At 47.3% G+C, this 13288-nt stretch overlaps 1 protein-coding gene across 3 annotated transcripts in view; it reads left to right on the top strand.

Annotated features, from left to right (window-relative positions):
• The window catches only part of VAV3 (vav guanine nucleotide exchange factor 3), a 263598-nt gene that overhangs the window by 184588 nt on the left and 65722 nt on the right, over positions 1 to 13288 (top strand). For all 3 annotated transcript variants that reach the window (XM_075002479.1, XM_075002480.1, XM_075002478.1), the window contains one exon: positions 3485 to 3530. In XM_075002479.1, coding sequence (XP_074858580.1) covers positions 3485 to 3530 — 46 coding nt within the window. The remainder of the gene's footprint in view (positions 1 to 3484; positions 3531 to 13288) is intronic.

The raw sequence follows: 13288 nt of genomic DNA, 5'->3' as shown, positions 1-13288 counted from the left end.
CATCTGTGGAATAATAAATGTACAGTTCTTCAGCCTACAGTAAGTTGCAAATACTGAATTTTTGCATAATAGTATTCTTCCTCAATGTCACTCAGCAACCATGGAATTTGTTTAATCCTGACAGGACAATAAAATGAACTACTAATGTCCGGCAAAGAATATTAGAAGTCTGTGAGGTATCTTGCTGATGTCTTTCCATTATGATATGGAAAGAAGAAAAAAGTCCTACTTCTCACTAACTTTGGCAAAACACAGACTATATTTTAAACCCAGGACAGACACTTCATTGTACTTCTAGCATCCATTTTAGATCAGTGGTTTTAAATTCATTCTGTAAGCTGGCATTACGCTTATGAGCACCATATAAATGTATGTAATGATAATGTTACCTATTCAGGTTTATGATTGTCTCTCTCTCTTTTTTTATGCTGTTCTGCCATGACTCAGGTTGGCAATGCAAATCAAAAGCAAAATATTAATGTTATAATAATATAATGGCAGATTAAAGCTGGCTGCTAATAAATATTATGTAAGACTGTGTTCTCAGTCTGCTCCAAGGATAGTACACATTTTAGTTGGTTTCCACTATTTAATTGTTGTTTGGGAGTGCATATGTTAGGACACCTGTTTAAATTTTCTTCAAACCTACTGGAAGAATTAATACAACTCTACTCACAACTGGTTTTGTTTTATACCATTCACCCAAACAGAAGCATTATATGTACTGATCTGACATCTTTAGTGATGTTAATGTTCTATGATCTAGTGGCTAAATTAATTTTAAAAAGAAATACAGGACTGAAGCTGTAAGCCCTCTATACTGGGGAGATAACAGGGTTTGTTTTTTTTAAATTGCCCTTGATTAGTGGAGAATTTCAGTGAGGATATGTATTTCTGTCACTTACAGCTTAGAAAGCATAGGGGTGTAGCTAATTAAAGTATGATGTTGTGAGCCCTGAATGGATAAGGTGCCTGGTAAATGGATATTAAAACTTCTACCTGTGAGGCCCCGTTAAATATTAAGATGCAGTACAGGTCATTATAGACCATAAACCTTTTGATAACATTTAGTGGCCTGTGTGTAATATAATGAGTTTATTTTAGCTCAGTCCCTAGTGGGCAGGGCACGGGTGTCCATATTATGAAACAACTTGTGAAGTTTAAATTAGTTTGACCTATTTTGATAGGTTTATTATGGGGGATAGGATTGAATGGGTATAGATCAACTAAGATTTCCTAGAAGAGAATTGCACATTACAAAGCTAAAACTTGAGAGAAATGGGTGGAGGGAGGAGTGGTTAGCATGTGTTTACACTTGTTTCATGGGGAAATAAAGGACATCAGTTGCCAGCATTATAAAATCACTTGAAGAAGTCTGTTGCATGCATTTCCTTTAATAAAATCATCATTTCCAGCTTGTTTACCTTACCTTCAGCCATGTGCAGCCTGTTTGATGTACATTTTTAACGTCTTTCTAACCTGCTAAACATGAGCGTTCTTAGATGCTAAAACTCTAGCATGGTTTGTTTGCTTAAAAGTCTGTTGATCTTTACATATGGTATACAGTCCCAAAGAAGCTATAACTAGATTGTTTGATATGTTGTGGACGAGGTTGCCAGAAGTGAGGAAAAAGTACCAGAAATGAAAATATGTGTCTTGATGAGATCATATTTATGCTAATTATATTTTATTCCTCCTCTTTCCAACCTTTCTTCCTCCAACATGACATTATTGTAAGAAAAAAAAATCTTTCACCTGATGGTGTTTCTGTACCTTGTGTATATGTAGAATATAAAATTGGAGCCTTATTCTCATTGTGCCATGGTCCCTTTACATGGTTCTGGTAGCATAAAGGGACCTTGCATGTAATTTAATACATCTTTAATGTCCCTTTATGCTGCCAGAGTGGTGTAAAGGGGACTAAATGTAAATGAGGATCAGGTTTTTAAGAAAAGATGGATTTATGTTGCAGAAAATGTGAAGATCTGCGCATGATAATATGAAAAGATGAAGCATTCCATTCATTTTCATGCACTCCCAACATTTCCTCCTTGGGTATGGTTTATGGAGCCTCCTTTCCTTTAGCTAATGTGACTTTATTGTTACAAGGATAAATTTTCACATTTTTCCAGTTAAATATGGAAATATTTTGCAAATAAACTCCATAACTTCCCCACAGTTCTCCTTCAACCAAACTTATTGCACCTCATTTTCAGTGTGAATAAACAATACCCTCGCAATTTTTAAAAAACCTAACTGTGTGCTTTGTTTTTTCTCTTCTTGGCTTATGCAAAATATTGTGATTTGTGCAAGTAGCAGGAGAAGGTGTCTAACGTACAGATACACTTTATTATGCACTGAAGTTCTTAAGGGCCTATGTAAATCGAGGGGTCTGTGGACTTGGTACAAATCATCATTGCCAAATAATAAACCATCATATTTGTATAACGTATTTTGGGATTTCAAAAAACTCCAGTTTGCCTAAACTATAAAAACTAAGAGAAAAAGTTTCCGTGTGTTTTAATTAAGTGCTCCTTCGAGAAATGGGACAGGCATTGTTAACTTTAAGGAGCCTTGCTACAAAGTTTAGTGCTCCCACCCGATTGGAAGTGCAGCTTCATTAGTGTGGATTCTTGGTGTTGTCCTACTCCTGAACTTTCACTGAAGCAGATGGTGCTAAATCATGTGGTATATTTTTCCCCTATAAAATAGGCTGAGTTATTACAAACATTTTCACATGTAATCTCAGTGGACTTTGAATCGAGCCATCAAGATGTGACAGGCTAATGCATGAACCTTTTGTGTCACTTGCACCCCAACAATAAGTATTAATGCATGATATTTCTGCCTTAAAGACCATTATAGTATGGAAGAGAACTTTTAAAACATGCAAATAATACAGTACACAAGAAGCTCAGAGTTACAAACGATCCATATGCAGCACCTCATTAGCATAATGGCCACTGTGGAAACTTCGAAGTTGCTTACTTCGAAGTGCTGGCAGGCAGTGTAGCTGCAAGTGCTTCGAAGTACCTGCTGAACTTTGAACTTCTCTTGCGCCCAAAATGTTTTATATGCATTGCTGCACCTTATTAGCCTCCTCTGATCAGGCTGTTTACCATGTCCCTTTCAAAGCAGAGGACTAGAGTAGACAAGCCCAAATGTCTGCAACTCTGAACAAAACATTGTTCTTTCAAAAGTTTACAACTGAACTTACAACTTCGAACTTTTATCATGCAGAAGAAAAATGCTGTTTTCCTTTTATTCTTTGGTGATTTATGTTTAACAAAGTACTGTACTGTGTTTGCTTTGGGGGGCGGGGTGTGTCTGCTGCTGCCTGATTTGCATAACTCTTGATTCCAAATGAAGTGTATGTGGTTGGCTGATCATTTGTAGTTCTGATGTTTATAACCTGAATATTCTACTGTACTTAGAAATGGAAAGCAATTTATTCATGCCTTTGACTTGCATTTTTGCTATGCAGAAACGAACTAATGGAATTCGAAGAAGCTCCAGGCACATGGACTCAGGTTTGTTTCATACTTTTTTTAATGACTCTTTTGACTTAACAAGGCAAAAGAAAGCCTCAAGCTGTGTCATCTTGCTGTCTCCTGATCAGCATTACACTGCACGCAATATTGAGAACACATTACATATTTTTCTGTTGGGAGCCTAAAGTCTTGCAGATCTTAATCAATTGCTGGGCTGTGTTTACAAAGGACTGACTGAACTCCTGTTTTTTTAACCAGCATTTTTATAAACAGTGCTTGTTCAGCTTTGTTTGCACACTGAAAAGCCTCTGGGCTTTTGATTAGCAGTTTCTCCACCCTTGTGTTCTTTGCTTTAAAAATAGGCAGCTGCTTATAAATCTTCGTGTCCAATCCTGCAAAGTTCTGGATGCTTCAACCTGCTTGACCAGTGCCTTGCTTGATTGGTATTTAGATGCCCTCCAGAAAAGCTATAAACATCCTAAAATTTTACACCCACCTTTAATAAATGCTGTATTTTTCACTATAGTTTATTAGATATTGTTATAGAATCACGGACATTAGCACTTATGAAATTTAAGGGTTTAATTATATATATGTAGTAACTAGGTAAGCATCTCTTCTGGAGACCAATTATTTGTCTGAACAAAGTATTCAATAGTTTTTCTGTTTAACATTGAATTTTTATGCTTTTGTCCATTGTATGTTTTTTTCACAGTTTTGTTGCTGGAGATTTGTTATGCATATGGTAATAGCTATTCTGAATAAAACTAAGTTATAGATTGCTAAATGTTTATAAATGCTGATACCTGAGAATAGTTTGAGTAGAACATTATATGGGCTAGCAGCCTTGCACCTGGGAAAGCTCCATGCTTGCTGAAGATTAAATGTGGTGGTTAAGCTGCTGTTATTACCAGTGTTCAGCTGCACGGGTTCTACATGTTGTAACTACTTTAAACACTCCACACCCTTCTTACTCATGTCAGATTAAAGATGGTTTTAGAAGACTTAATGTTGCTTTGTTGCCACTAGTCAAAACGTGCTTCACTCTGCACTTAACTGTCTGTATGCCTTTTTACTAAAAGAAACTGAAGCTATTTAAAATAAGTTTAACTTTTAATATGTTCTGCTGTCAGGAGGGTCAGCTTAGCAAACTTTTGGCCTATTGGGCAATTATCAGTTGACTCATTCAGTTACGCAAACTGATGTATTAGACATATTGTTTGCTTGTGGTAATTTTTGAACCTTGCTGCCTGCTATTGGGCTGTCAAGTTCCTTTGTGGCACCTAGTTATAAACAAAGTGAACGTTTTCAAATTCCACTGTGTTTAAATACCACTGAAGTCAGCGTGACTTGAGCACATATTTTAGTGCTTTCTTGAATCAGGGCATAAGACTGGGCTGACCAACCAGTTAGGGACAAAGAGCTACATGGATAGAGTGCAAAGAGCCACCTATCTGCGGTAGATAAAAATAAATATATAATACGTAGCTCTTTGCACTCTGTCCATGTAGCTCTTCATCTGTAACTGATTGGTCACCCCAGTTCTAGGCCCTGATTCAGGAAAGCACTTAAATGTGTGCTTAAGTCACACTGACTTCAACAACATTTAAACCCAGGGGAAACTGAAAATGTAATGCCCTCCCTCTCCCGTAGAACCAGGCACCCACAGCTCCTGCTCTAACCCAATCCCTCTCCCTCTCAGCCCCACCCCCAACTCAATGCCAGTGACTCACCAGAGCTGCCACCACAGCTGACACCACCCCAGAGCTGCCACCACAGCTGCCATCACCCCAGAGCTGCTGCCATCCCAGAGCCACTACTGTTGCCACCACATACTTCTCCCACTAAACAGTGGGGCATGTGCAGAGCGACAGATGGCATTCCCAGTGTGTGGCTCTGAGGAGGAGCCACATTTAGTGGCTCAAAGAGCTGCATGTGGCTTGAGAGCTGTGGGTTGGCCACCTCTGGCCTAAGATTTTCTGAGTACTCTGTTCCCCTTTGCAGTTCTGTTGCAGTCCATTCAGTGTCAATATTGATGGCAAACCCTGGTCCAAAATTGCTTTTTGGAATCCAGTGGAAGTTCAGGACTTCCAAAAATCATTCTACTAATTTTTTAGGTACTTAAGCTCATTGGTTGAAAATGTTGGTCTCAAGGCTTCATACTTATGCAGACTTGATTCTTGTATTACATATTTTTGAAATAAGAGCTAAAAATAAATCTGAAATGAAATACTACATATCGATCATGTTCTTCTGCATAAGCAATCTGGCAGCTTTCAGATTAAGCCACCAGGCCAGTGGCAGCCCCCAGTTTATTTGTATCTTACTAGCTCAGAGTCTTGGAGACTTCTGCAATAATCTGGTCAGTTAACATTTTAAAACAAAGTCTGTGGCATATCTGCATCATTTTAAAACCATCCTGGTGTGTCTTTTATATATTCTAAATATACTATTAATTGGTGGTCTTTCCATCAGATAGCAGCTTCTGTCTTTCAGGGCAGCATGCAATCATGAGAACATCACTTGCAAGTGACAGATCAGTTATTTCAGACATACATTACTACAGTGTTGGTAGTATCTTTTCAAGAACTGGATCATAAATCTGAAAATCCTAGCAGTACTGTGATATTTCTGTTGTAAGTGAGAGTCAAGGTCAAAGTTACCAATTAAACTTTAATACACAGGCTTTAAAAATTGCCTAGTCTAGTACGTGTTTGAGAGGTCTGATGTGACTTGCTCCCCTCAGTGTTGTGATTGTGAAGCATGGACTGTATTTTTTCACAAAGCTGATAATTGCTATTTTTCAGTGGCATGTCCTTGAAATGTTCAGATTTCAGAGGTATTCGTGTTTGTCTGTTTCAGAAAACATGCACATACACGATGGCACCCTAAAGACTAACAATTTTATTATGGCATAAGCTTTTGTGAGTTGCAACTCACTTCATCAGATGCCCGCTTATGCCATAAGAAAATTGATAGTCTTGAGGGTACCAGTGGACTGCTTGCTGTTCTTGTGATATCCAAATATTTGTTAGTAGATACTCCGTGTAATCATGACAAGAATTTGGTCCAATGTTTGAATTTGCTTCATAATGCAAAAGAGTAAATTAAAGTTTGTACTAAAAGGGATTTAATATATGATTTAGGTTTTTAGGAAATGTTGCCTAAAATGGGAAATCTGAAATAAATCTAAGTTTTTGCATTCTGAAGAGGGATCTTGCAAACAATTATGTACGTTTTAATTTACGCTTATGCATTAAGTGGCTAAATTAACAAAAGGACTACTGAGGTGCTTCAGGTTGAAGGTATGTTTGAGGATTTGTATGGTTTAGGGCTGATTTTGATACAAACGTGCACTCTGGTGCATGTTTATAATGCCGTCCTTGCTACACTTTGCCATAAATAGTTTGCCTCCCCAATATTTGTAAAAGCAGAATTATTCCCTTTGATATTGAAGTAGTATATTGCGAGTTTGCCAGCAGTCCCTTTTTATTTCCTGGTATAAATAGAGATAAAGTATAATGGAGTCACTCTTTGGTGTTTTAAAATTAGATTTACTCCAAACATTTATGCTATTACAAATCTTGGGACTTTAATTTCTAAAACTGTAAAAACATATTTCATGTCAGTAGGATAAACTTGGCAAAAATTGGAACACTGCTGTAGGCACGTGTACTTCAGATTTGTTGCAGAGAAACTGAAAATCTTGATCTCTGAAAGAATGCACCAGGGAATGTGTTCTGACTTTTAAAATATCTGATTTTTCTTGTGAGCATGGATTAAACCTTTGAAAACAACCTTCCGGTTGGATTGATGGGTAAAGTGAAGATATGTGCCTCACAAGCCGCGTCTACATGTGCACGCTACTTCGAAGTAGCGGCACCAACTTCGAAATAGTGCCCGTCACGGTTAGCGTGTTGGGCGCTATTTCGAAGTTAACATTGACATTAGGCGGCGAGACGTGAAAGTCGCTGACCCCATGAGGGGATGGGAATAGCGCCCTACTTCGACGTTCAACATCGAAGTAGGGAACATGTAGTTGTTGCGCGTCCCGCAACATCGAAATTGCAGGGTCCTCCATGGCGGCCATCAGCTGAGGGGTTGAGAGACGCTCTCTCCAGCCCCTGAGCTCAATGGTGGCCGCGTGGAGCGGCCTCTTAAAGATCCCCGCCCCCTCCCTTCCTGTGCAGGAAGCTGAGAGCGCGTGCAGGCAGCAGCAGTAACACGCGGCTAGCCTGCACGCTCCTCCACAGCCACCCACACCCCCACCTGACGCGATGGCCACCCAGCAGCGCCCCCAGGGGACACCCCCCAAGGGGAGCCAGGGCTCACAGCCCAGCAGCCAGGCGGGGAAGTGGCAGCGGGGCCCCTCCTGGATGGAGGCCAAGCTTCAGGACCTGCTGGGGCTCTGGTGCGAGGAGGAGGTGCTCCAGGTAATGGGGAGCAAGAGGCGGAACGTGGATGCGTTTGCTCAGCTGGCCGAGGGCCTGGCCACCCGGGGTCGCCCTGCCCGCACTCCGGATCATGTATGCAGTAAAGTGAAGGAGCTGCGGCAGGGTTACGCCCGGGCCCGGGATGCGGCCGGCCGATCTGGGGCCGTCCCCGTCACTTGCCCCTTTCACAGGGAGCTCAGGGCCATCCTGGGCCCCCGGCACACCTCCTCCCCTCCGGCCACTCTTGATACCTCGGCCGAGGAGCCCCAGCAGGCCCTGGAGGTGGAGTCCGCCCCGGAGGCAAGCCCCGCACCCTGGGGGCCCCCCCAGGAGCCCACCCCCGGGGCACCAGAGGAGGAGGAAGAGGAGAGGGACTCCTCCTCCAGCGACACCGGCCTCCAGATAATGATGCTGTCCTGGAGCTCCAGCCGGGCGTCCGCCCCCCGGGCGTCCCCCGACTGTGGGAGTGGACTGTCAGGTATGTACCCCCCCTGGTGCACACCCCCGGGGTTGAGGGGCGGGGGTAATAGATATGGCCAGGGCCCTCCACATGCCCAGATGACCATGGCCCCAAGGACAGCAGTGGCATGTCCCTCACAGGAGTGCATCAGCCCCTGCCCCCCCCAGCACGACAGTGCCATGCCCCATCCCCGGGGCTGGGGGGAGCAGAACCTCTAGGGTCCCCCGGGGGTAGGGGGTGGGACACCCAGCAGCAGCAGCATGTGATGGAGTGGGGGGAGTGCAAATGCGAGACTCAGGCTAGATATGAGAAACAAGCTGAATAGCTCCCAGTGGCTAAGGATGATCCTGGGGCTACAACTGGCAGGTTACACCTCTGCCCTGAACAAAGAGGAGGGAGGAGCCGAGCTGGGTTTGAATCGGGGGCGGCAGTTAGAGGCTAGGGGAAGGGAGAGCTGGAAGGCAGCCAGCCTGAGGAGGGGGAAAGCTACACCCCAGAGGGGCACCCCTCGGGGTCTTCTCCCCAGGACGGGTTGGAAGGGTTTCTGGACGGGTTTCTGACTGCTGTACTGTCGCTTCTGGGAGAAACTGGGCATCTGTTGCCTAATAAACCTCCTGTCGTACCTGCTGAGTTGAGAGTCACTCCTGCCAGTGGACGGGGTGCAGTGCAGGGGGACCCCTGAACCCCATCACAGCAGCATCTCCCAGGGACGGGGATGGGGAACCTGCAGCAGAGGGGTGGGGGGACAAGGGCCACGGCTCGGGGCCCACACTAATGGCTGTCTCCACTCTTCTTCCCCCCTTCCTGTGTTCTGCAGCTGCACCATCGGAAGGACCGAAGAGCGCCGGCGAGGCGTCAGTGGTCCCGGAAAGCCCTCTGGGGCCATCACTCCAGGCCAGCCCCTCGGCGGAGCAACGACCGGCCCCACGGTGGGGAAGATGGCGGACGCAGCACCACCAGCCGCCGGCGACGGACCCCCAGCTGCTGGCACTGCACCGTCGGCAGCTGGAGGTCGCCGAGCAGCGGCTGCGGGTGGAGGAACACCGCCTCCACCTCCAGGAGCGGGCGCTGGCCTGGTGCCAGAAGGCATGGGGGGCCTATATGCGGACTCTCAACTGCATCGTGGACTCCCTGGCCCCCAGGCCGCGCCGGCCGCCGCAGCGCCCGCCCTGCCTGCTCCACCCACAGCTCCTGCTGCTGCGCCGTCCGCCATCGCACCGCCACCCGCCACCGAGGGCCATTCTGCCGAGGGGGACCTGGGGCCAGCTGACACTCGCCGGCCGTATCTCCCTCTCCGCCCGGCCCCCAGCCAGCCCCGGCCAGGGCTGCGGCCGAGGCGGGGGTCCCGGCCACCCACCCCCAGCGCTGGACTGTAGGGGCGTGGGGCCCAGGACATGCCCCCCCCTTTGTATATATTCCCCCCAGTTTTAAGTTAGTTTTTTGCTGTAATTAGTTTGTATTTGTGACCCGTTTTGCAATGCTGATCCTTACCCCCCCATGTAAATAGTTCTCCTCTTCCTTGTCTTCCCCTTTCATGTTATCCCTGTTTTTATAATATATACATATATAAGTTAGAATTTCCCTGTACATAGTTAGTCGTTGAGATAGTAATAATAAGAGTTCAAAAGATGTTTGATTTGACAAACAACTGTCTGCTTTTATTTTTACAAGAAAAGTGGTGGGGGGTGCTCTTGGGTGCTCTGTGGTGTGGGCGTAGGGGCAGGGAGTGTTGTGGAGGATGGGGGGGTGTGCAGTGGGGGGCCTGCCAGCGTTCACCCTGCGGCCTTATCAAACTGGGCCTGCAGGGCCTCCTGGACCCGGGTCCCTTCGGGGTCCACCTGGCGACTGGGGCAGCGGGTGGCTGCACATCGGCCCTGCTGGCCTCCACAGCCCAGCCGTGAAAGAAGGCCTCTCCCTTGCTCTCCACCAGGTTGTGTAGGGTGCTGCACGCACCCACAATCTGGGGGATGTTGGTGGGGCCCGGATCAAGGCGGGTGAGGAGACACCTCCAGCACCCTTTGAGGCGCCCAAATGTGCGCTCCACTACCTGGCGCGCGTGGTTCAGGCGCTGGTTGAAGTGCTCCTGGCTGGTTGACAGATGGCCCATGTACGGGTGCATGAGCCAGGGCCGGAGGGGGTATGCCGCATCTGCGATGACGCAGAGGGGCATGGTGGTGTCCCCCACAGGGATCTCCCGCTGGGGGATGTAGGTCCCCGCCTCCAGCCGGCGGCACAGGCCCGAGTTCCAGAATACCCGGGCGTCGTGGGTGCTGCCAGGCCAGCCCACATAAATGTCCAGGAAACGGCCCCAGCTGTCCACCAAGGCCTGGAGGACCACTGAGTGGTAGCCCTTCCTGTTTAAGTAGCGTCCTCCACTGTGCTCTGGGGTGCGGATGGGGATGTGGGTCCCATCCAGAGCCCTGAAGCAATTGGGGAAGCCCAGGGTGGCAAACCCCGCGATGGCGGCATCCGGGTCCCCAAGCCTCATGAGCCTGTGGAGGAGCAGGGCATTGATGGCGCGGATGACCTGCAGGGGAAGCACATGGGAGAGCACCAATGAGGGGTGTGCAGGGTGTGTGTGGCCCTCCCCTGCCAGGGGACCCCCTCCCTTGCCAGGGCTGCCTCCCGTTCCCCCCGTGGGTCCTCTTACCTCCATGAGGACAGCCCTGACGGTGGCCTTGCCGACGCCAAACTGCTGGCCCACGGATCAGTAGCTGTCTGGCGTGGCCAGCTTCCAGACAGCAATGCCGACCCGTTTCTCCACGCTGAGGGCACGCCGCATGGCGGTATCCTGGTGCCTCAGTGCGGGGGTGAGCCACTGGCATAGCTCCAGAAATGTCTGCCAGCTCATCCGAAAGTTCTGGAGCCAGCGGTCGGTGTCCCACTCTCCGAGCACCAGCCGCTCCCACCAGTCGGGGGTAGCTGTGGGGTAGCTCCACAGCCGGTGGCATGTGCGGCGGGGTGGGGGGAGGCGGGGGGCTGCAGGGTTGGGGGTTGAGTCCTCCTCCCCTGCGGGCAGCTTCTCCTCTGTGGCAAGGAGGTGCTCAGCTGCCTCCTGCATGGCATGGAGCAGGGCAAGCACTGCTCCTACAGGGGCAGCTGTGTGGACCTCTGGCTGCTGCTGCTGCTGGGGGTCCATGACTGCGTCGCTCGAGGCTCTGCAGACTGCGTGCTGTGCAGGCTGTGTGTGTCTGGGAGGGGCCCTTTATGGGAGCGGCTAGCTGTTGCCCCGGAAGCGCTAGTCCGCCCTGTGACCCTGTCTGCAGCTGTTCCTGGCACCCTTATTTCGATGTGTGCTACTTTGGCGTGTAGACGTTCCCTCGCAGTGCCTATTTCAATGTGGTGCTGCGCAACGTCGATGTTGAACGTCGACGTTGCCAGCCCTGGAGGACGTGTAGACGTTATTCATCGAAATAGCCTATTTCGATGTCTCTACATCGAAATAAGCTACTTCGATGTAGCGTTCACGTATAGACGTAGCTACAGCTTACTGCAAGAAAACCTAAAGAATTCACTAGTAACAGAGAGGAAGCCGTGCTAGTCTATACACTATCAAAAGAAAAAGCAGTCAAGTAGCACTTTAAAGACTAACAAAATAGTTTATGAGGTGAGCTTTCGTGGGACAGACCCACTTCGTCAGACCATAGCCAGACTTGGTCTGTTCAGGTCTGGCTATGGTCTGAAGAAGAGGGTCTGTTCCACGAAAGCTCACCTAATAAACTATATTGCTAGTCTTTAAAGTGCTACTTGACTGCTTTTTCTTTTGATAAAGAATTCACTGTAACAGTTAATCTGATTTCCAAATATTTTACAAAATTGCACACGGATTTTGTGCTTGTGTGTGTATCTGGTCAATGTCTGGTCTGTGCATGCTTTGCATAATTCATCTTTAATACTGATTTTACAATCTTAATAAGGGAAAGTAAGTAAAGGAGAAACATTTGGTTATTGCTGAAAGAACATAAATTGGAGGCTGTGCAATGGGAAATAAAATAGCAGAAGGTAGATAAGAAGCTATAGTGTGAGGTGAGTCACAGCATGTTTCATGGTACAGGTTGCACCTCCCTTGTCCAGCATGGTAAGAACCTGGTAGGTCCTGAACAAGAAAATTTACAGGACCAGGGAGTCCAGGCCTTCTGTTGCCAGGTGGCCACAGCCTCCCATTCTCTGGGAACTCCACCTCCAATCAGAGCTCCATGGGGCTCCAACCCTAGCCCTACACCCACCAGCACTGCAGTGGAGTTAGGCACAGCAGGCCAGGAGGACAGAGGAGAGCAGCAGGCCCACCGCCCACATGGTGAGTGGGGATGGGGGGACGTAGGTGACCCCCTCTTGCTGATGTAGTCAGTACAGCGCACAATCCCTGGCTCCAGCCCTCCCCCCACTTCCATCTATAGGGTGGCTGGGGTGGCCACTGTGGGATGTCCAAAAGTGTTGGGTCTGAGGCAGCTGTCCCACCTCAGCCTATGGATAGGACATCTCTGTACAGCAGTTAACCATAAATGAAGACAAAGACCTACCTGGTCAGTGGCTGGCAAGAAAACTATGATCCGTCCTGTAAGACTCAGAGCTGTCAATACTGATTTGCATATTTATGACCTTTGGGTTTGATTAGTGCAGTTCATTAGAGATAAAAATGAAGTCATGTGCCCTGGGGGAGAAAAAAAAACTGTTACAAAACCTGTTACAGTTACCATCCTGGGTCATTGTGTGCATGCTATCATTGTTCTCCCCACAGAGTATAGAGCCCAGTTCAAGGTTTCTGTGCTGATATTCAAAGCCCTGCAAACCCGCAGTGGCGACAAAAGCAATAATTTTTACTTGTCTGTGCACCCAGCACTTCCGATGCCCAGAACAAATGGGCAGGGATGGCTGGGATCTAGTGGAACCTTAGGAGGCTAGAT

Source organism: Carettochelys insculpta, chromosome 9, assembly GCF_033958435.1.
Source record: "Carettochelys insculpta isolate YL-2023 chromosome 9, ASM3395843v1, whole genome shotgun sequence".
NCBI lineage: Eukaryota > Metazoa > Chordata > Testudines > Carettochelyidae > Carettochelys > Carettochelys insculpta.
Note: the sequence above shows the minus strand (reverse complement) of the source record. Positions and strands in the feature narration are given on the sequence as shown.